The following is a 21,531-nucleotide window of genomic DNA, read 5'->3' as shown; positions in this document are numbered from 1 at the left end:
TTCTAAATTTAATACACTTAAATTTTGCCAAAGTAATTTTATTTATTTACATATATTTGATCAATTAAATTTATTCATTAAAAAAATATAATTTAAAAAAAGTCCTTTTGTACAAAATTTTCTTAATTTTATTATAGATAGAAACCGATCTGGCTTACACCGATCTGAACTCAAATCATGTAAAATTTTATTAGTCGAACAGACTAAAATATTAAACTTCTTTATTTAATTTTTATTTTAATTCAACATCGAGGTCGCAATCATTTTTATTAATATGATCTTTCTAAAAATATTACGCTGTTATCCCTAAGGTAATTAATTTTTATAATTATTATAAAAAAAAAAAATTTTTTCTTAATTTAATAATCAATCCTTTATAAAAATTTCATTAATTAATGTTAAAATTATCTTTAAATTAAAGTTCATTTTATTTAATTATCCTCCCAATAAAATATAATCATTAAAATAAAATTTATTTCCTTAAATAAAAAAATTATATTAAATTTAATAGGGTCTTCTCGTCCCATAATTTCTTTTAAGAATTTTAACTTAAAATTTAAATTTTAAATCTACAAATTAAAACAGCTTTAATCAATTCCTTCATTCCAGTTTTCATTAAAAAAACAATTGATTATGCTACCTTTGCACCGTCAATATACTGCGGCTATTTAAAAATCACTGAGCAGAAATAATTTTAAATTATTATCAAAAAACCATGTTTTTGTTAAACAAGTAAATTAATGAAAATTAATGTGTATATGCATTACAATATATTCAATACAATATTCTCTTAATTTGAACAAAAATTATAAATAACTTATGCGTAACATATATTTTTGGACTCCTAAATAAAAAATATATTATATTATTTGCAAAAAATAAGATGAAATATTTTTTATTGGAATAGTCTCAACTGCTCTTTTAGCTGAATGTTTAGAAGCAATGAAAAAAATCGAGGATCTACGAAAAATTAAGTACATTTCTAAGATTTTTTTATATGATATAAAAAAAATATATGGTATATAAATTGATTTTTTAATTTTTTTATTAATTTTTAATTACACACACACACACACACAAATAGATTCTTATTATTTAAAATAGTTTTTATTTTTGTTCTTTATTTACATATGCATACATATACAAAAAAATAAAAATAATATGATAGCCTTTTTGCTGACATTATCTCTCAATATTTGCATCCGTGTGCTCACGTATTAGTGTTTGTACCTACATGGACGCTACTACATATGCGATGTAAGAGAGACAAAGATGGAATGATGCTCTCTCCTTGTCAAGCAGTCAGCATGTTACCACAGAAATTTCCCCTGCTCCTTATGAATCCAGTGAAAATCTTATCGTCCAGATATTTCATAAAATAAGTGACATAACTTCGTGAATTTTTTTTTAATATATTCTTTATATAATAAAGCAGTCCTCTAAAAGGCCGGATTTTACATTTTTGCTCTTAAAAATTTATAATAAATAAAATACGGACTCGCGGCTAACCCAACCTTACCCGTTCCTAGCTGTGCATTCCCCCAAGTTTATTAAAAATTTTTATTTTTATCTTTTTTTCATAAAATAGCTCTTTAGAGGATTACAAATGAGCTTACTGATTAAGAATATCCTAAATTTAATAAGATTCATTCAATATTTTCGCTAATATCTGGAAAATAAGAATCCGTAATTCCCGGCCGGCCGATAGGCGTCTCCACCATGTCGCCTGTCGACCCTTAAGGGGATGCCGGAGCGTTGGCCGAACTCCGACGGGTTAGCGCCCTCATTGAGTGGAACTAAAATTGTCGATAATTACCGACAATTTTAATTCCGCTATTATCGATAATAATCCATATATGTCAAAAAGCCATTTTAGTGTGTTCAACATATTAAATCAGACAACATAATATATTTTACTGTCGAATCATCTCGCACACGCATCTAAGCGTGTCAATGACAATAAAACATACATATATAAATGTTGTCTCTTTATAACATAGTTGAACACAATTTCTATATTGCTCTTTTATATATTTTGATAATATATGCATATTTTCATGTATTTTTCAAAGGAAATATACAATCTACCATATATATATATATATATATATATATATATATGGTAAACGTCCGGCAATGGTCAATTATGTCCAAGAAATAGTGGTCTTATGAATAAATATAAAAATTGCAGGGTTCAACCCAGAAAAAATTTTTTATATATAAATATATCTAACTAATTATATAATTATACATAATTATAAGTGAAATAAGTTCATTTTATATTATAATTGAATTTATTTATATATAAATTATGAAGTTCATGTATAATCTCATGTCAAGTTATATATGAAACATTATATATATTTATATATGTGAATACTTATTTATTATTATATATATATATATATATATTTTGCGGTGAAATTCAAGACTTTATTTAACATATTTCGGATTGTCCGAATTTGGGTCAAAATATGCACCGTTTTGTTGTATAATTAGTTGCCCATTTGAAGGTAGCTTCATAATGCCTCTCTCGTAGAAGTCTTGGGTCCTTATTGGCGAAAACCTCTAGTAATCGATTTTCCACAATCCTCTCTGATCCCATTTTTTATCACTCAGGAAATTTGCAATGCGAGAAAAAGGTGGTAATCGCTTGGTGGCCAGGTCCGGACTATATGGTGGATGCATTAAAACTTCCCAACCAAGCTCCCTGAGTTTCTGGCGAGTCACTACAGACGTTGTGTGGCCTGGCGTTGTCCCTGATGGAACACAACCCCTCTTCTGTTGGCCAATTCTGACCGTTTCTCATTTAATCGCTAGCTTCAAACGATCCAGTTGTTGACGTACAGACATCTGAATTTAGTGTTTGGCCATACGGAAGCACGCCCAACTCATAATAAATTATTCCTTTCCCAGTCCCACCAAATACACAGTAGAACCTTCCTGGCCGTTAGTCCTGGTTTGGCCACACGTTTGAGCTGCTTCACCGCGCTTTGACCACGATCGTTTTCGTACAATATGTTGTATGGACCCATTTCTCATCCCCAGTAACCATCCGTTTAAGAAATGGGTCGATTTCATTTCGTTTGGCCAAGGCTTCGCAGATGAAAATTCGATCCATCATGTTTTTTTGGTGTTGTTAATTGGTGTGGCCACCCAAAATCGAGTTTCTTTTTGAATCCTGCTTTGCCCAAATCGGTTTAAAACTGTTTTGTGGTCGATCTTCAGCTCCTGGGCGATGCTACGACTACTAACATGCCGGTCAAACTTCGATTCATTTTCATGATTTTATCGACATTTTCGACGACGGGCCTGCCTGTGCGAGGTGCATCTTTAACATCAAAAATGCCTCCACGGAATCGACGCGAACCAAACATTGCGTGTGGCCACCATAAACACCATTCACAATTACAGCCGCCTGGCTTGCATTTTCGCCTTTATCGAACAAAAACTGTCAAATTGTACCGAATTTTTTCTTTGTTGACTTCCATTTTTAACACCCTGTAACTCAGAACTGAATGGACCAAACAAAAACAGTAAAACAATGTTTTTTAGTGTTAATGTTACCTTGACAACGAGCAATAAATTTGAAAATTGTTTGATCGATACTTTTACGAGATATCGAAACACTACAGCCATCTACTGAAAAAATAATGGATTACTTTTGCCCCAACCATATATATAAATTTATATATATATAAATTTATATTAATTATATGTTTATAAAAAGCTTTTTTATCTAATTATATATAGACATATTTCATATATAATTTTGCAATTATATGTATAATTTTATCTATTTCTATATAATTTTATATTGTTATATATAAAAATTGTTTTCTAGGAAAATAAGATATTTTATGGTGACCTTGACTTTTGACGTAGTCAACTTTAGAGGTCATTTCAAGATCAACCTTTATTAAACAAAACACCTCTATTTTTATTAGATATTCTTGTAGCTTATCCTCGAGGAATTTTCCAAAACACTAATTTAAAATATTTTTTGATTGTACTATTGAGTTATTAAAGGTTTGAAGTGAACACGTCTTTTATAATTGACCATATCTGTAAAAACATTCAATTTCTTATATTATACTTTTATGCCACGGAATAATGAGACCAATCAAATAGGTGCAAAAGAAAAACACCAGTTGCAAAAAACGTTGTAATTTTCAAGAAACAACACTGCCCAGCAAACCAACATTACAATGCCTATATACACCACGTAATTAAACGTGCATGTAACATGTAACATCCCCGGTTCGTGTAATTCCACTTATGGATTCTATTATGTATTGTAAAAAAAAAAAAAAAAAATTTATATCATAGATAGACTAGTGAATAGCAAAAGCTTATCTTTCGCATCCTACAATATCGATGCTATCTGGGATGTAATTACAATATATAAATAACATATGTCATACTTACAAATGTTACATCTATGAATGAGAAATACCGTAATGTTACATGTAACATGCACGTTATATAGTATTATCTACATGTAACATAGCAGTTATATTTTGTGTTTGCTGGGTGCATTTTCTTACACCAAATTAGTCTCATTTTTACTGTGCATAAAAATAAAAAGTTATGATAACGTAAACTGAATATTTTACAAGATATAATTTTATGTCAAACAATTGCTTTGATGCATCTTTATAATTCAAAAGGTACTTCATGAAAAATTGTTTTCTTCTAATGCTTTGGAAAGCTGTCGAGATAAGCTACAAAAATATCTAATAAAAAATAAAGGATGTCACTGTAAAAAATTACGTTGACCTATAAATGATCTCAAAATTTGACAACCTAGGTAAAAGTCAACATTTTTAGTATTTTTTTCCTAAGACCACTATATTCTGATATAATTGGCCATTGCCAGACCAGACTTTTGATCACCCATGTACATATAATCTATGTTTATGCTATGGATATTTTGCATCTATATACATGTCTATAATATGATATATATTTTTAAATATATAAATGCATGCATACATATATACCAAATACATATACACATACATGTATACACATACGTGTATGGTATAAGCATACGTGTAGGTACGTATATGATATTACCTGTAATTTCTATAAATTACAATGTATGCAGTACGCCACAATTCGCTTTTCTCCCTTATCATAATTGAGGAAAATAGCAATATATTCAACAACCAGCTGTATATTTTTATATAATATAACAGAATATTATATAATATACAAAACATTTTTTATGCATATATAGAATGGAATGGGCCCCTCCATCGCCCCATTCCCGTGAGAACGCAACCATAATATATGTATTTTTTTCGTCTCTCCAATTTTTGCAAATGAGATACATTTGTATAGACACTTTTTTGAAACAATCCCAGCAAACACCGATATTTTACATTGCTAAATCAAACGGAATATAACACGCAAATATAACGGCAAAGGTACTCGTTATATACCCGTTAGGAGAATTTCTACTATATAAATTACAGTCTCTAACGTTAATGAAACACATAGATGACTGTTAATAACTTTAAAAAGAATTAATAATAATTTCTATAAAACTGCAATATAAATTACAGAACATTGTTATAAGCTATTATCCCCTGATGTGTTTAAAGCTGTCTATATTTATGTCATAGACTTTTGTTTTACTTGTTACTAATTGGTGACATATTTAATTGGAATAAAATTTTACTTATTACATATTTATTACAAACGCGAAAATACTAACAAATATCCAAATTCTTTATTAAGTTCCACGAAAATTTAACTCAAATTTTATTCTCTACTTCTTTCTCGTTGTAGAAATTTCTACTTATAGATCTCTATATATATATCCTCTATATCTCAGTATGCAATCGTGCTCTCTCACCCCACGTGAAACTCACAATATTTCTTTTATAAGTAGAATTTCTACCACCTTCTCGGAAGGTGTTGTAGGCCAATTCCAAGCATTGTCTTTATCTTTTTTGATTTTGTCTAACCTATATTTTTCTTTTTTTTTTTTTTTTTTGGTCCCTTTTCCCCCCCCTCCCTTTGCGTCTATGCCCCGTCTTCCGCTCCTTTTCTTTAAATCCATTCGTCTTCCGGCCTCCTTCCCAGTTTATTAGCCTTCCATCTCGTTTGCCCTTGTATGCCTTCTCTCCTCCACTCTGTATCTCCTCATCCATTGTATCGATTCCACCTCAGCTCTCTTGTGTCTCTTCACGTTCGTCCTTGCCCGCCTATACCGCCACCACCCCTCGCTCTCTGTACCCCTTCACATACTGTCCGACTACTCCGCCCCCCCTTGGCCTTCTATAATATACTCTATATCTCTATATGATATCTTTAATATGCACTCATGCTCTCTGCTCACACCATGGGCAACCACCCCTTCTCTTTTCTCAGTATCGCTTCTCCCCCCCTTTCTCTTCTACTATAATTGGGATTTTTTGTATTTTCCTCTTTATTATGTGATTTAGTTTATTATTTAGTAGGGTATTGTATTTTCTTAGTTGATGATTTTATTATTTCTTTTCTTTTCTTATTATTTTAGTATGTTCTGTCTTGAGTAGGTTTATTTTTTATTTCTTTCATATTTCTTACTTTTTCTTATTATTTTCCATTATCTATCAGTATGTAGATATCACTGGCCCCTCTTTCTCTATCTCCATCTCTCTCTCTCCACCTCTCTATCTCATACTTTAGCGTCTTCTGACCCCCTCCTTGATTGTTAGCCAGCTCTTTTCTCTTCTTCCACTCCCTCGCCTCCCCTTCTGCCCGCGCCCGCGCCCGCGAGCGAGAGAGCTGAGGCGTGGTGTGTTGTCCGCCGCCGGCCCGCCTGCCGCCCCCGCTCCTCCCAAACTCCTCCCCCTGCCCCGGTCCGGGCCATGTCACCCCGCCGGTACTCCCAAACTTCCCCGCCTCTCACTACTCTCCCTTCTCACGCCCCCGTTCACTTGCTCTGTCTTCACGGTGCCCGTTCCCCCGTGCCCCCTACGTCCAGTGTGCTCTTCTCTCCTTTCGTGCTCATCTCTTCCCTCGGCCCCGTCCCTGTGCTCTTTCTTCCCGGTGCCCGTTCCCCTTGGCCTATCCCTCCATCTCCGTCCCCACTGCTTCCCATTGCTTCTCGCCAACTACGTGCGCTATGTTATTCTTCGTGCCCCCACTCTCCTCGTCGTTTCTCGAGCTGCTTTTTGCCTGACCTTATCCTGCCGTCCACTGCCCCTCCTTGCTCGTACTTCCAGCGAGTCCCCCTGTTCATGCCTCCGCCCCCTCCCCTGGCGGCCTGCTCTCACAACCCTTTCGCTGGGTATCGACTTCCATCACTCCTTGCCCTACGCGTTGTTGGCCATTGGATCCCTTCTTCGACCTCTCCCCTCTTTCTTTCGTCCAACGTACGGTCACCGTCGTTCCCGGGTGCTCTTTCCGTCCCATTTCCGTACTCTCTATCATCTTCTCTCTCTCTCTCTTCTATCTCGCCACCTCCCTCTTGCTTATGTTCGCCCTCTGTCTCTCTCTCGAACTCTCTCTCCTCTCTCGCTCCCCCCTCTCTCGTCTCTCTCTATCTCTTGCTTTCTCTGTCTCTTCTCTCGTTTCTACCTTGCCTTCTTTCCTCTCTGTCCCCCGTCTATAATCCTTTTTGCACCACCCCTCGTGTACATTCCCCAGTCACCCTCCTTCCCCTTTCTCATCTAATAATATATAAAAAATCTGTCATGAATCTAATACGTCCACCGTTGTAGTAGATCATGTGTTGTTACTAAAGAAATGATTTAGTCTGATCTAAATACTGCTCTGGGTGCTAATAATAGCATATTATGTATGTCACTCGCTAAGAATAAACGACTTTTATAGACCTATTCCCAAGCAATGATTACTTGTCTCATATTCTCAGTATTATAGCTAGGCCTGTTTAGACACATACACCGACAGATCTTCATCTATATCTTGGGGGGACGTGGTCTCCTCTACGAGGCGAGTGGGAATAACTGGGGGGAGGGAGGTTGTGGCTCTTTGATGCGTTACTCGGCGGTTTTTCGGCCCGGGGTGGAGCATGGGGCTGCGGAAGCGCGAGAGGCTTGGACACGGCTCCGCACGGCTGGCGGGCTGGTTCGGCGTGGACTGGGAACGCCTGGATCTATGGTGTACGGAGATTGCACAGGGCCACGCTCGGCCCGGATGGGTTAGCCGAGTGGGGGTATGCGCGAAGGTTCGAGGCGGGTAGGGAGGATGGTTGGCGAGAATATGTTGGGGGAGATTCAAGCCCGGGCCACCCCAACACGGCGGGGCATTGTCAGGGGGGAGGCGAGAAGGACAGCAGCAGCGGACTTTTTGGCGGTCAGGGGATTGGGCTACGGGACACTAGAGGATCCGCCGGGCCCCGGGGAGTTAAGATGGGAGGAGAAGTTGAGGAATGGGAAGGAAAGGCACAGAGGGGAAGAGAGCGGGTAGGAACAACCTGCTCCCTCGGGAATATACTAAGTGGTACAAACACGAGACCACGGGGAGGGGAATTCCGGGTTATTTGCAGCCAGGGTGGGCCGGAAGGTGGTCGAATGGGTAGGATGGGCAAGGTACAGATGGCGGAATGAAATGAAGGGAAAGACCGGTATTGGGAAAGAGGAGGATAGGAAGTGCAGGATCTGTCGGAGAGGGTTTAGAGACGTGGGTGCATGTGTGGGAGGAATGTATGGATGGGGAAGGGGAAGAGGGCGCTGTCGATGTTCCCACGAAAATTTCCCCAGGTAAGTTTTAGTGAGTTTTTCATCCAATATTACATAAAAAGAAGTTACGTAGCTTCGTGAAATATTTTTTAATATATTCTTTATATAATAAAGCAGGGAGACAAAGAGTCAAATTTTGCATTATTGCTCTTAAAAATTTATAATAAATTAAATACGATCTCGTGGCTAACCCAACCTTACCCGCTGCTAGCTGCGCATCTCCCCAAGTTATATTATGAATTTTATATTTATCTTTTTTCCAAAAAATCGATCTTTGTCTCCCTGCGGACAATCCTACTGATTAAGAATATCGTAAATTTAATAAGATTCATTAAGTATTTTGGCTAATATATGAGATGAACGAATCCGTAATTCCCGGCCGGCCGATAGGCGTCTTCACCATGTCGCCTGTCGACCCTTAAGAATATCCTAAATTTAATAAGATTCATTCAATATTTTCGCTAATATCTGGAAAATAAGAATCCGTAATTCCCGGCCGGCCGATAGGCGTCTCCACCATGTCGCCTGTCGACCCTTAAATCATTCTCAAAATAATTAATTATATGGGTTCTCGCAAGAAATGATGTAAAAGCGAAAAATTTTGGGTTTTGACCAATGGCGGGACGTCACACACTCGTGACGCGCCGGATGACGCGACTCGTGATGCGCTCAGTGGAAACTCGCCCTTATTCCTATTACCTGTTGCCTGGCATTATGCAAGGGGCTTAAATTCTTTTCCACCAAAACTGCGCACGCGCATGCGCGATTCGAATTGATTTAAATTTTTAACGAACACATGTTGCTGTTGCTTGTTATGCTATCAATCGGCATCTCCTACGGAAAACTCGGTGTATATTCTTTATTCCGATATATTTTTATATTTTTTTAACACATGGATGAAGACGACTATGAAGCTCTTCGACAAAAAAATATATCCGAGAGGAAAGCTATTGTAAGTATTTTTTTCATTCGGTAAAGATATAAATGACTATATTTAAAAGAAAGTAAACTTAATCTAACTTTCTTTTTACATACGTGAAAAGTATTCAGTGAAGCTTATATAATTAATATTATTTTTAAGAGAAAACTAAATTTCCTTTTGCACGTGTGTATATGATTATTTAGTTATTCATAACATAATGTTTTTATATACAAATAGTTTGCAGACCTTTTCGAAGACATAAAGAAGGATTCGAACGAGCTTAAAAAACTACAAAAGAAACGATTGAATTATCGTGATTTTGAAGATCAATCGATCAGGAAAAGACGCAGATTAACGAGAGATTCGGAAAATTTTAAAAATAATGGAATACGTTTGGAGTTTCGGCGAACGTACAACACTAGAAGCAGGAAAAAGGCATCCGACAGCGACAAATCTAACGACTCTGAAAATGAAAACGATTTGTCGGAATCGAGACGTAATCGTCCTAAATTAAGAGTTTTATTTCCATGGGCAAAGCCAATTCAACGCTCCATCGATTTAATGAAGATGGGTGTATGTGATGTGGATGAAGAAGAAGAAAACATATGCGCAGACGACAGCTTTGTTGAAAAGCGAGAACAGAGAGTATTTAAAATAACAAAATCGGCATACGATCCTGAAACTATACCCTCGGTGGATGAGATTACGCAAGAAATGTTAGATAATGTAGCGCAGAAATCTTCCAACAAAACCTATTGCAAAGTTACTGGTACAAGCTGTCACCAGTGTAGACAAAAGACTTTAGATACAAAAACAATTTGCAGATCAGGAGAATGTATGGGTGTTAGAGGACAGTTTTGTGGCCCGTGTTTGCAAGGAAGATATGGTGAAAGTGCCATAGAAGCATTAAGAGATCCGGTAAATTTGATTTCTTATAATATTAATATATTGCAGCACATTTAGGGCATTAGAGCAATTCAACTCTTATAACTTTAATTGTAATTTGTATCTTTCAGGATTGGGCTTGTCCACCTTGTAGAGGCTTGTGTAATTGTAGTATATGTCGAACTAGGAACGGACTTTGCCCTACAGGAATTTTGGTCCCTACTGTACGAGAAGAAGGATTTTCATCTGTTATGGATTATCTACAAGCAGCAGAAATCAATGATGAATCATAATGAATAATGGCATAATTAAATACTGTGGATCCTGACATCGATAATGGGGGGATTTCTGCAAAATTATTTAATTATTTTTTATTTCATGCTTAGCTTTTACTCCAGGTTCAATGACGAATTTTTTTGATTTGCAAGGATCCGCTAGTAAATACACAGGAAGGTTAGCTATGTAAATATCAATATTGAATGACATTTTAGTGACATGCATTGACTTGAAAATTAATTTCATATTTTAGCCATTTATTCAATATTTTAACTCATTGAATGTGGATTAAATTTTGTATTTTGCTTTGTACATTGACAATCTTTATTATTAGAAACGCAAATTACATTTAATGATTGTATTTACATTATCTCATTTATCTCATCAATAATCTTTATGACATTTATGCATATTTTAACAAAAGTTTAAAAAATTGATACAACGAAAAGTATTATGATTTGCTTGTTGTACAAGCATTTTAATTAGTTAGCCACAGATAAATCAAATGTTAATCATTAGTTCAATTAATGCGACCATATTAAAACATGACAAATATTTCCTGAATAAATATTTAAAAACTTTATTATCACTAGTGGTAAATATAAATTGATAAACTTTAATTTGACATAACTAGCAAATGTTTATTCAATCAGATTTACAACGTTTTGACCATTTGGTTGTGGTCCTTATCAAATAAAATACACTATAACAGAGTGACTAACAAATAATTTTTGACAATACTTAAGATACATATGAAGATACACACATAAAAAAGATGAAATAATTATAAAAACGAACATACTTATCAAATAAATGGTGTAATGGTCACAGTATATTATTATTTGTTGATCACTCTGCTATAGTGTATTTCACTTGATAAAGACCACAACCAAATGGTCGAAACGTTGTGAATCTGATTGAATACACATTTGCTAGTTATGTCAAATTAAAGTTTATCAATTTTCCTGAGTAAATTGATATTTGTACTATTACTATTAAATTTATCTTTTATTCTTCTTTTATCTTATCTTTCCATATCATTCATATATCATTTTGTATTTATCACATTTATTTAACCGCAACTATTGCATAACATCTGGGGGAGAGTGTTGGATCAAATAAGCGTACTATAGTAATCTTTGAGGGTTGTGCATTATTTTGCAGAAATATTATTCTATCCAACATAATCGCCGCTTCCACCACTGAACTTGTATAAATTCTTAATGTTTGAAAAAGATGTAACTTTGATTCCAAATGTATGTGGTTCTGATATATTTCTTGCAGTACACAATTAGATGGTATCTAAAATTATATATATATATATATATATATATATATATATATATATATATATATATATATTCTATACAATTTCTGTCAACATATTTGAATAATGAGAAAATGTTTATATATATATATATATATAACCTGTTTATTGTCTACTCCAATTTTGGATAAAGCCCATTTTGCATAATCTGCAAAATTATCCAATGGTCCACCACGACCCACTCTAATATTGTAATATCCTATTAGAAATTAAGATAGTACATTAAAAATCTCTTATAAAATAAATATGCATATATGAGAGAGGGAATATGTATTTGTTTGATACTAACCCATAGAATGCAGAATAACTTGCAGCACCGCTCTGTAAAATAATGAAGGAGAAAGATGTTTGTTATGTCTACTCCTTTCAATAGATTGTTGAGCCAACATTCTAGCATTTTTAGAGAAATTCCAATATCCACTTAATGATTCATCTACCAAATGATAACAACATGGGACTATAAACAGCAGATGGATGTCCTTTGTATGTAAGAAAGCTTTCATTACAGAATGCACAAGCTTTCCGCAAGTATGTAATCCTGTTAAAATTAGATTTTTATTTACACTCCAATCAGGATAATTTGTATTCACTATTTTATTATAATCAGTTGTATCGTCTAACTTTTGAACTACATATTGAACCTAAAATAAAATATAAATGACATGAAAGGTTTTTACTATCATGGTAAATCAATTAGAATAAAACGTATATTTTTCACAAACCTTTGTTAGCTTTGATTGTTTTCTTTTTCCAATTTTTTCTTGACGATGTATTGCACCTTTATGACAAATTTGCGACGAGTCAATTGCTAATACAGGAACGTCAAAGTATTCTGATAAATATGTCGATAAGTATGCTTTTCCAGCTCCAGCATCTATTACTAAACTGTGAGTGGAAAGTGCCATTTCGGCAATAATTTTTCCAAGAACATCAATCTCATACGACTTCTTGATATTCATAAATTGTGACTTTGGATCAATAAATTTATTTTTAAACGATTGCTCCTTGCTAGAAAACTGCGGTAATAGGTTTAGTAAATCATCCACGCATATAACAGCTGGACACAATTCTAAAGAAAGCGATCTTGTTAATTGTATAAAATTACTTAATTCAGGACTTGCATTACTTTCCATCCAAATATCGTCACTTATATTAATACTTCCAAGTTCCGATTTCAGTTTCTCTGGTAAACATTTATCCCATAATTTCTCAGTAATAAAGTCAACCAAATGGCAATCTATTAATTCTTGGTAAGTATTAATAAAATTCAACATTTTCTCAAAATAATTGTTGTATTCTGCCATTATTATTGTCGCGCTTAAAATTCAAGTTTCTCTGCTTCTGGATATGACGAATTAATTTTTGCTAATGAACAGAATTTAGCATATTTACACTTAATATTTTCCAGAGCTTTTAGAATGTCTAAATTGTCATCTCGATGGTCAGGGAAAGTACTATAAATATCTTTCAAAAGTTCTTCAGCTATCATTATTGTTTTCTCACAATCAGTGTCATTATTTTGAAGATAATGTTCCAAGACTCCACTGTAATATCCTAACTGCGCAGCAATTATACCAGCTCTGTGATATCCAAGATGATATCCCTTTAACAGCTGCTCTTTACCACTTTTGTATCCTTTCTCATAACCTGACTTCTGTGCAATTTCTTCTGCAAATAATAAATCTTCAAAAGCTTCATTTATATCTAAATCCTTTTCTTCTTGGGACATACTTAACTGAAAAGATATATATCACAAATTACATACATCATTATTTTTCTTATTTTTATAAGATGACTATGTTTTTTTCTTTAAAATGTGGGAGAATAATAATAATTTAATAATAATAATAATAATAATAATAATAATAATAATAATAATAATAATAATAATAATAATAATAATAATAATAATAATAATAATAATAATAATAATAATAATTTAAATTTGTGTTAGTAATTGTGGGAAAAAATTACTTAAAAATCGAATTGTGTATAAAAAAATTATCTAAGTTGATCTTTTTTTTTATTGAGTATATACAAAGAGAAGAATGAGGGTGCGATTACATGGACGCGCGGAAACGCGGAAACGCGGAAGAGAAAGTAACTAAACTTTACTAGAGTCCAGTGTTGTTAGACGGGCTAGGTTTTTTCGCGCATGCGCATTGAATGTAGTATTAATGAAGTAGTCACTCGCATGAAATGGGGTCCTGATTTCCCCCTCTGTTTAATTTTTCTTAAATTATTGAAAATTTTTTAAAATAATTAATGAATCGTATAATTTTTATTATAAATATAATAAATTTAATTAAAAATGTTAAATATAAACATACAATAACAAATAATGAAATTATAAAATATATACATATACGTGTACCTATGTTATAACATACGTAAATTACGAGTTTAGTTTTTATTTATACAATTTATAATTTGAATTATTGATTAATTTTAATATACATAAATTATAATAATACACTTTTATATTACATATATTGTAATAATTTATTTATTTTTACGTACGTTCAATTTATCTGTTTCCTGCGATTCCGCCAAAACTCCGTGGTCCAGGGTCTTGGTCCGTAGTTGCGCGCGCAAACATCATACGTTACTGTAGTCGTCATGGTTACGTCACGGTAATACGCGCATGCGCGAAAAAACCTAGCCCGTCTAACAACACTGCTAGAGTCCCGCATTTCCGCGCGTTCCGTTCCGTCTGAATAATATTTCGTTTGCTATTACTCTCTATGTCCTTGATGAATTCATGTATCGCTGTTTTTTTACTAATATTCGGAAGACAGAATTTATCACCCATTTGCAACAGATTAGAAACGTTAGGCAACAGATTAGAAACGTTTGTTTACGAACGTTCCTCTGGATCTTGCGATTGACGGTATTAACGATAGATGGGATCACATTGGAATAAATACTAAAATACCGAAAAACGAATTTTTGGGGGGTATAAAATTCATATTGACTTCTACATATTTTACATTTGATGACATAATTTATAAACAGACGTTTGGGACCCCTATGGGGTCACCGTTATCACCAATTATTGCAGACCTGGTTATGCAAGATCTTGAGGATACAGTTCTCAAAGCGTTGAATTTGGAATGTTTGTTTTATTTTCGTTATGTGGATGACATAATAGTGGCCACCTCTATGACTAATATGACTCAGATTGTGAATAATTTTAACAACTATCATGAAAGACTTAAATTCAACGGTCGAACAAGAGGTTAACCATAGCTTGAATTTCTTAGATTTGATTTATCACTTAAAATTATTAATAACAAAATATATATAGACTGGTATCAAAAAGAAAACCTTCTCAGGAAGGACGTTATCATTTTATTCAAACCACCCACTATGCCACAAAATAGGAATAATATATAACCTTGTAGACAGATGTCTATTGCTATCACATCCACTATTTTTTATAAAAATTTGGAGTTAATTATTAATATACTCAGAAGCAATGGTTACCCTCTTGATCTGATTTGTTAACAAAATTAATCATCGGATAGAACACATCATATCTAAGGGGAGCAATTATAGAGAGACAGGCCAACATAGAAAGAACAAAAAGTATAAGAAATGACTCGGTCAATAAAAAATTCTTTGTCATTCCGTATATAGATTGGGATCTTCAGAAATGATTGTTCTTCCTCGGTAAAAAATAAAAATTGTATGGTAGGGTATAGATGTCTCAACAAACTGGACAATATTATTAAAGCAGCAGAAAGATAAAACTAAACTAAACATCCATGCAATTCGAATGTGGTTTATAAGATCAGTTGCAATAATTGTAATGCATCTTATGTAGGCCAAACAAAGAGGCAATTGCAGACGCGAATAAAAGAACATAAAAATAATATTAGGTTGGACTCAACGAAACATTCAGTAATTTCTGAACACATAATAAATGAACATCATACTTTTAATTTGGACAATGTTAAGATCATGGACAACGAAAATAATTATTATAAAAGACTCATTTCTGAGATGCTACATATCAAGGAACAAAAAAATGGACTAAATTTAAACAAAGATACTGAGTTACTTAGCGAGTCGTATTTTGATATTTTGGATATATTAGCGAACAAGAAATAATAATAGGACAAATAGGACATTAACGAGTAAAACATAGATATTAGATCATATATAAACACGCACGCTCTCCGATCAAGTAGAGTTTAAAATGAGCTGTCTTTCTGTATTGTTGGTTTGTTATGTGTCATCCTTAATAACTGTGCAAAATTATCAAGAAGAACGATGATAGGTAAGCATACTAACCAATTGTAGGGGATACATATTATAATTTGGACATAGCGTTGATCGGTAATTTTTTATTAAATCGCAGCGCCTACGGAACGGGTTAATTTCTCGCATATTAACGATGAAACTATCCGAGATCTGAACAAAATCAGGGATCATACTCAGCAAGGCGAACATGGTTGGACAGGACGGATTGAAACACGCGTTAATTGCTCAAAAACTCTTGATTCTGAATAACTATAATTAAATTTCGATATTATGTGAATTGTAAGAATTTATATTTCAATAATTATACGGAAGAAGACCCGCGTGCGGTCGAAACGTTTATAGAATGATTGTAATTTGCGTTAGTTTTAATATAATGACTGTAGTTTTATAATTTCAGCCTGTAATACATTATTGACTGAACTCTCAATATGAGCTCGATACGTTTGGGTCCTATATTGTATGCACTTGTCTTGCAATATACAGCGGACAATTGTATTAATTTATTTTTAATATAAATTTTTTATCTATTGTTGAAAAGTAAATTAAGAGTTGAATTATAAAGTTTCATTTAGAAATTAAAATTTCAACTCCCACCCCTGTCGCATTCTTCCAAATCTTTAGCGGATTATGTATGAACCCACATACTTTTTTTTGTCACTCAATCTACCACTTTACTTATTTCCCACCGCATTTCAATGTAAATTTACTCACCCATTTCTCCGTATGGACCTTATATTTACCTTACCTGTCCATTGCCCGCCGTTCTTATTCCTTATGATTGTCAGACACCAGTCGTCACCCCTCCCCCCGTAATCTCTTCGGACACTGTCTTTACAACTAAAACACACCATTGTCTTATTTACCTCACCTATTTGGATTTCCATTCAACGCTCGTGCATTTCATACTGATTTATTAACCTTTCCCCCCCTTCCTGTCCCTCTTATGCCCCCTTTCCTTGCCTTTGTGTGTGTGCTTCTTCTTCCCTCCACCTCCTCTCTCGCCCACCTTCCCCTAGGGTCGTTTTGCTTGTTGCCGTCCTTCCCCCCCCTTCCCTCACTCTATTCGCTCTCCGTCCTGTCACTGCCCCTTTCCCCTCCCTTCCTTCATTCCCTCCCCCTCCCTTTTCTTCCTTGTTCCTTTTGTCTCCGGGCTTCCTTTCCTTTTGTTGTTTGTTGGCATCCTTTAACTTTCTCGCATACCCTGAGTTCACCCTAAAATATTAAGTTAATGATAAAATTTTTTAAATACTTTATTTGAAACAGATAGTCTTTAATCCACTTTTGATGATCTCTCGTTTTTTTTTATATCAAATTTAATTCACTAATAAACATTTACCATTCTTTCACTTCCTACAAATCCCCTTTCATTCGTACTTGTAGTCCAAATGTTATATGGCATTAACTCTAATTAATGCATTAAATCTTTTAATGGAAGCAAATGATGTAAATAGAACACACTCTATTTTTCTTTTCAAACTTTTTTATAAAATTTAATAATTTATTAGGAATGGAGTATTCTAATTAAATATAATAATAATTTGAAAATTTGATTAATTAATCACAACTATTTTCACTCATTAAGTATTTAATCACTAATGCTCGCTACCGTTATTTTCTCTTAATCTATACTCGCCTTTTCCCTTCCACCTATTCTTCGTCTCTCCAAAACGCGCGGATATAACAATTAAAATTAGGCAAATTTATTTATTAAAGTAAATTTTAATTTACTTGTTTCACAAAAACCTGGTTTTTGATAATTTTTAAATCTTTTCTTGCTCGGGATTTTTAAATAGCCGCACGTTTTGACTGTGCAAAGGTAGCATAAGCATTGTTTTTTTAAATGAAACTGGAATGAAGGAATTGATGAAATTAAACGGTTCATCAATTTGTAGATTTAAAATGTAATTTTAAGTAAATTCTTAAAAGAATTCATGGTATGAGAAAACCCTTTGGAATTTAATATATTTTTTAAATTTATTTAAGGCAATAAATTTTACTTTTACTGATTTATTTTTTATTGGAGGATATTAAATAAATCACTTTAATTAAAGATAATTTTTAACTTTAATTAATGAACTTTTTTAATAAAAGGAGTGGATTATTAAATTAAGAAAATTTTTTTTTTTTAGAATATTATTATAAAAATTAATTATCCTTAGGGATAACACGTATATTTTTTAGAAAAGATTAGATTAAAAAAATGATTTGCGACCTTGATGTTGAATAAAATAAAATAAACTGAAGATTTAATATTTTAGTCTGTTCGACTTATAAATTTTACATGATTTTGAGTTCCATCGGTGTAAGCCAATCGTGTTTTCGATCTTAATAAATTAGAAATTTTGTACGAAAGGACTTTTTTTTCAAATTATATTTTTGTTTATGAATAAAGTTAATTGATTAAATATATGTAAATAAATAAAATTACTTTGGCAGAGTAAGTGTTTAACTTTAGAATTTAAATGATGTATAATAGAAAAAAATATACAAAGCTTAAATTTGTCCAATTTAAGATTATATTTTATAGTGCGGTACATATATTTAAGATTGTTAATTTTGTTTAATTATAATTAGTTGGGGTAGAGCTTTTTTTTTAACTTTATTGGAACGAAATTTGTAAGATATGTACAAATTCCGTTAAAGAACCTAATAAGGGGGGATTTTCTAAAGATTATTTCACTCTTTTAGTGATGCTATTAAATTACTTCATAAAGAAGTATTTATGTATATACATCTATTATAATTTTTTAATGTCCATAATTGATTTGTTTTAATAATAATATGATTAGTATTTCCTTACATTACTAATATTTATTTTTTCAATGATGCTATTTTATTAATAGATTGTTTTTATAACTATTAGAGGTATGTTTTATATTTTATGGGTCGATCAGCTATCGCTTTATTTCAAAAATATGGGGCAATACGATCATTTCATACACAATAATATATCCATTAAAAGTAAGATTATGTAATTGTTTTAGTTATTATATAATACGAAGAGATTTCCTTTGTTTGATTTTATTAATTATCATTTTATTTAGGATATATGTAGTTTTTTCTCCTTGGTTATTAATATTTTTATTAGGATTTTTAGCTGAATTAAATCGAAATCCTATCGAATTTTATCGAGGTGAGTCAGATTAGTTTTCATCAGGGTTTAATATGGAATATTTAGGGTGTGTTACATTAATTTTTTTAATACTGATATCGAATAATTAGTTTTTTTAGATTAGGGAATTGTAATATGTAGAAATTTATTAAAATATTCAATATTTTAACTTTTATTTTAATTAATATTTTATGTAGAATAGTAAATTTTTATACATGGAATACTTCCTCGATTACGATAGGATGAATAATATATTTATGTTGGAACTTTATTTTACCAGAATGTAAGTATTATGGTAAGTAATTTTTGTATTTAATTAATATAAATAATAATTTAATAACAAAAATTAATGTTTTAAAGTTAATAAAAAATAAATTTCTTTATTTTTTCAAACGATAAACTTAATTCAGATCCTGTACTAACCTTTCTGAATTTTTGTCTAATTTCTTCAAGTGATCTTGGTTTTATTTTAGCATTTTCTGCAAATTTTGAATCAAAATTCGTCTTGACTCAATTTTTAGTTTCCGAGTTTAAAAAAAAAATACGATTAAATTAAAAAAAACTATAATTTTACTTAATTAAAAAAATTATTTTATATTTTGTAAATATATAACTTCTGTGAAATAGTTTTTTTTTGCTTTCTAATATAAATATTTAAGTTTTTGAGATTCTAACCTATCGATTAAAAACAAAGTTTTAAAATGTGTAGTTTATCAAAAATTATAGTAAAAAGAAAACGCAGTATATCATTTATGGTGTTATTAATGGATCTAAGTGCGTCATTTAAATTACGTTACTTTTTGAAGTGTGTCGTTCTAGGATTAAATATATTTTGCATGTCTATCTTACGCACTAATTTGATAATCAGTTGCAAAAATTACTGCAAGGGTCATGAAGTTGATTTCAAAAGGATAGTGTTATAACTAATAATAATGTAATACTAAAATATAAGAGTAAAACAAAATATATAGCGTATCTTAAAAAAAATCTATATTTTGTTAAAAATTCAAAGAAATATATGTACATAATGTATCAATAGCAGATAGATTTTCTAAATTAAAGTACGGCATAAAAGATTAGACTATTTAAATGTTCGATTAGGCTATTTAAATATATTATGTACAAAATTATTGATAAAGTAATCGAGGTGCAATTCCTAAGTTGAATCGTCAACATTAAATTGCAGTACTTACTTGCAAGAAAAATTTAACAGATTTGTTGTTTCCAAAAATATTGAGTAAATCAACGGATAAATTAAAAATAATTTATAGCGATCTTTGTGGAACAATGAGGACAGAATCATTGGAAAAATCATAGCATTTTGTAACGTTTATGATGACTGTTCACGATGGTGCGAAATAAGATTTTTGTCAAAAAAAGTAAGTTGCTTTTATAAATTTCAATTTGATTGTAAAGCAAATAGAAGCCAAAATTAAATCTTTGCAATTTAATAATGGGACAGAATATTGCAATAAAAAATTTGACCATTATTTAAAGAAATACGGCATCAAAAGACGTTTAACTGTTTTACATACGCCTCAACAAAATGATGTGGCAGAGCGTAAATAGAACTTTTATTGAGATATTGCAGTCAGGAGCATCACCTTTATTTTAAACTTAAGTAATAGTAACAGCAAACTTTTTACGCAATAGGATATTAAATGGAAATATTTCGTATAAAGTTTAGACAGGTTCAAGGCTGAGATTTTTCCTGAAGACTTTAGGATGTAAAATATATGAGAAAGTATGCTTAATCATACTACCGTTCGTTAAATCGTACCTTTTTATTTCTTAAACCGAGTTAAAATATTTTAAGGTTTTAACGCTGCATGTCCTTCTCAGTTCATAGAACGTTCATAAAAGTTTTTTTTGTGATTTTTATATAATATTTCGCACCCTGTGTCTAACCCTAACAGCACATATCATACGAATATTCTATACTTACATTACAAATGTACGTATAGTACGTAATATATTGAGAATACCTCTAAAATATTTCTTGTAGTATATCAATTTTCGAATATTCTTAGGATGTTTTTAGAAT

At 32.3% G+C, this 21,531-nt stretch overlaps 3 protein-coding genes and 1 long non-coding RNA gene across 6 annotated transcripts; 1 reads left to right on the top strand and 3 right to left on the bottom strand.

Annotated features, from left to right (window-relative positions):
* Positions 1-9,468: 9,468 nt before the first annotated feature.
* Positions 9,469-12,006, top strand: LOC146721731 (uncharacterized). Its single transcript, XM_085486347.1, has 3 exons — positions 9,469-9,651; positions 9,859-10,539; positions 10,638-12,006. The coding sequence occupies exons 1-3, from the start codon at positions 9,592-9,594 to the stop codon at positions 10,797-10,799; spliced, it is 903 nt and encodes a 300-aa protein (XP_085342473.1). The 5' UTR covers positions 9,469-9,591; the 3' UTR covers positions 10,800-12,006.
* Positions 11,524-13,413, bottom strand: LOC146721730 (putative methyltransferase-like protein 25). The gene is made up of 4 exons (XM_085486346.1): positions 12,832-13,413; positions 12,399-12,750; positions 12,211-12,308; positions 11,524-12,084 (listed from the first exon to the last, which is right to left on the bottom strand). Exons 1-4 carry the CDS (start codon positions 13,411-13,413, stop codon positions 11,851-11,853), a joined length of 1,266 nt encoding a protein of 421 aa, XP_085342472.1. The 3' UTR covers positions 11,524-11,850.
* Positions 13,414-13,427: 14 nt separating this feature from the next.
* On the bottom strand, positions 13,428-14,216 carry LOC146721729 (uncharacterized). 3 transcript variants are annotated; one of them, XM_085486349.1, is made up of 2 exons: positions 14,174-14,216; positions 13,428-13,844 (listed from the first exon to the last, which is right to left on the bottom strand). In XM_085486349.1, exon 2 carries the CDS (start codon positions 13,836-13,838, stop codon positions 13,428-13,430), a length of 411 nt encoding a protein of 136 aa, XP_085342475.1. In that variant the 5' UTR covers positions 13,839-13,844; positions 14,174-14,216. The 3 variants fall into 3 exon arrangements, with proteins under 3 accessions (XP_085342475.1, XP_085342476.1, XP_085342474.1); XM_085486350.1 differs by having other exon boundaries at positions 14,148-14,184; XM_085486348.1 differs by lacking the exon at positions 14,174-14,216 and adding an exon at positions 14,084-14,167.
* Positions 14,217-14,270: 54 nt separating this feature from the next.
* Positions 14,271-14,781, bottom strand: LOC146721728 (uncharacterized). Its single transcript, XR_014925532.1, has 2 exons — positions 14,630-14,781; positions 14,271-14,342 (listed from the first exon to the last, which is right to left on the bottom strand). It is a non-coding gene; the product is annotated as an uncharacterized LOC146721728 (long non-coding RNA).
* Between the last annotated feature and the right edge of the window lie 6,750 nt (positions 14,782-21,531).

The sequence above is a fragment of the Nylanderia fulva genome, unplaced genomic scaffold, assembly GCF_048542155.1.
Source record: "Nylanderia fulva isolate GAGA-0341 unplaced genomic scaffold, ASM4854215v1 Scaffold422, whole genome shotgun sequence".
NCBI lineage: Eukaryota > Metazoa > Arthropoda > Insecta > Hymenoptera > Formicidae > Nylanderia > Nylanderia fulva.
The sequence above is the reverse complement of the archived record's forward strand: the minus strand, read 5'-3'. Positions and strand labels throughout refer to the sequence as shown.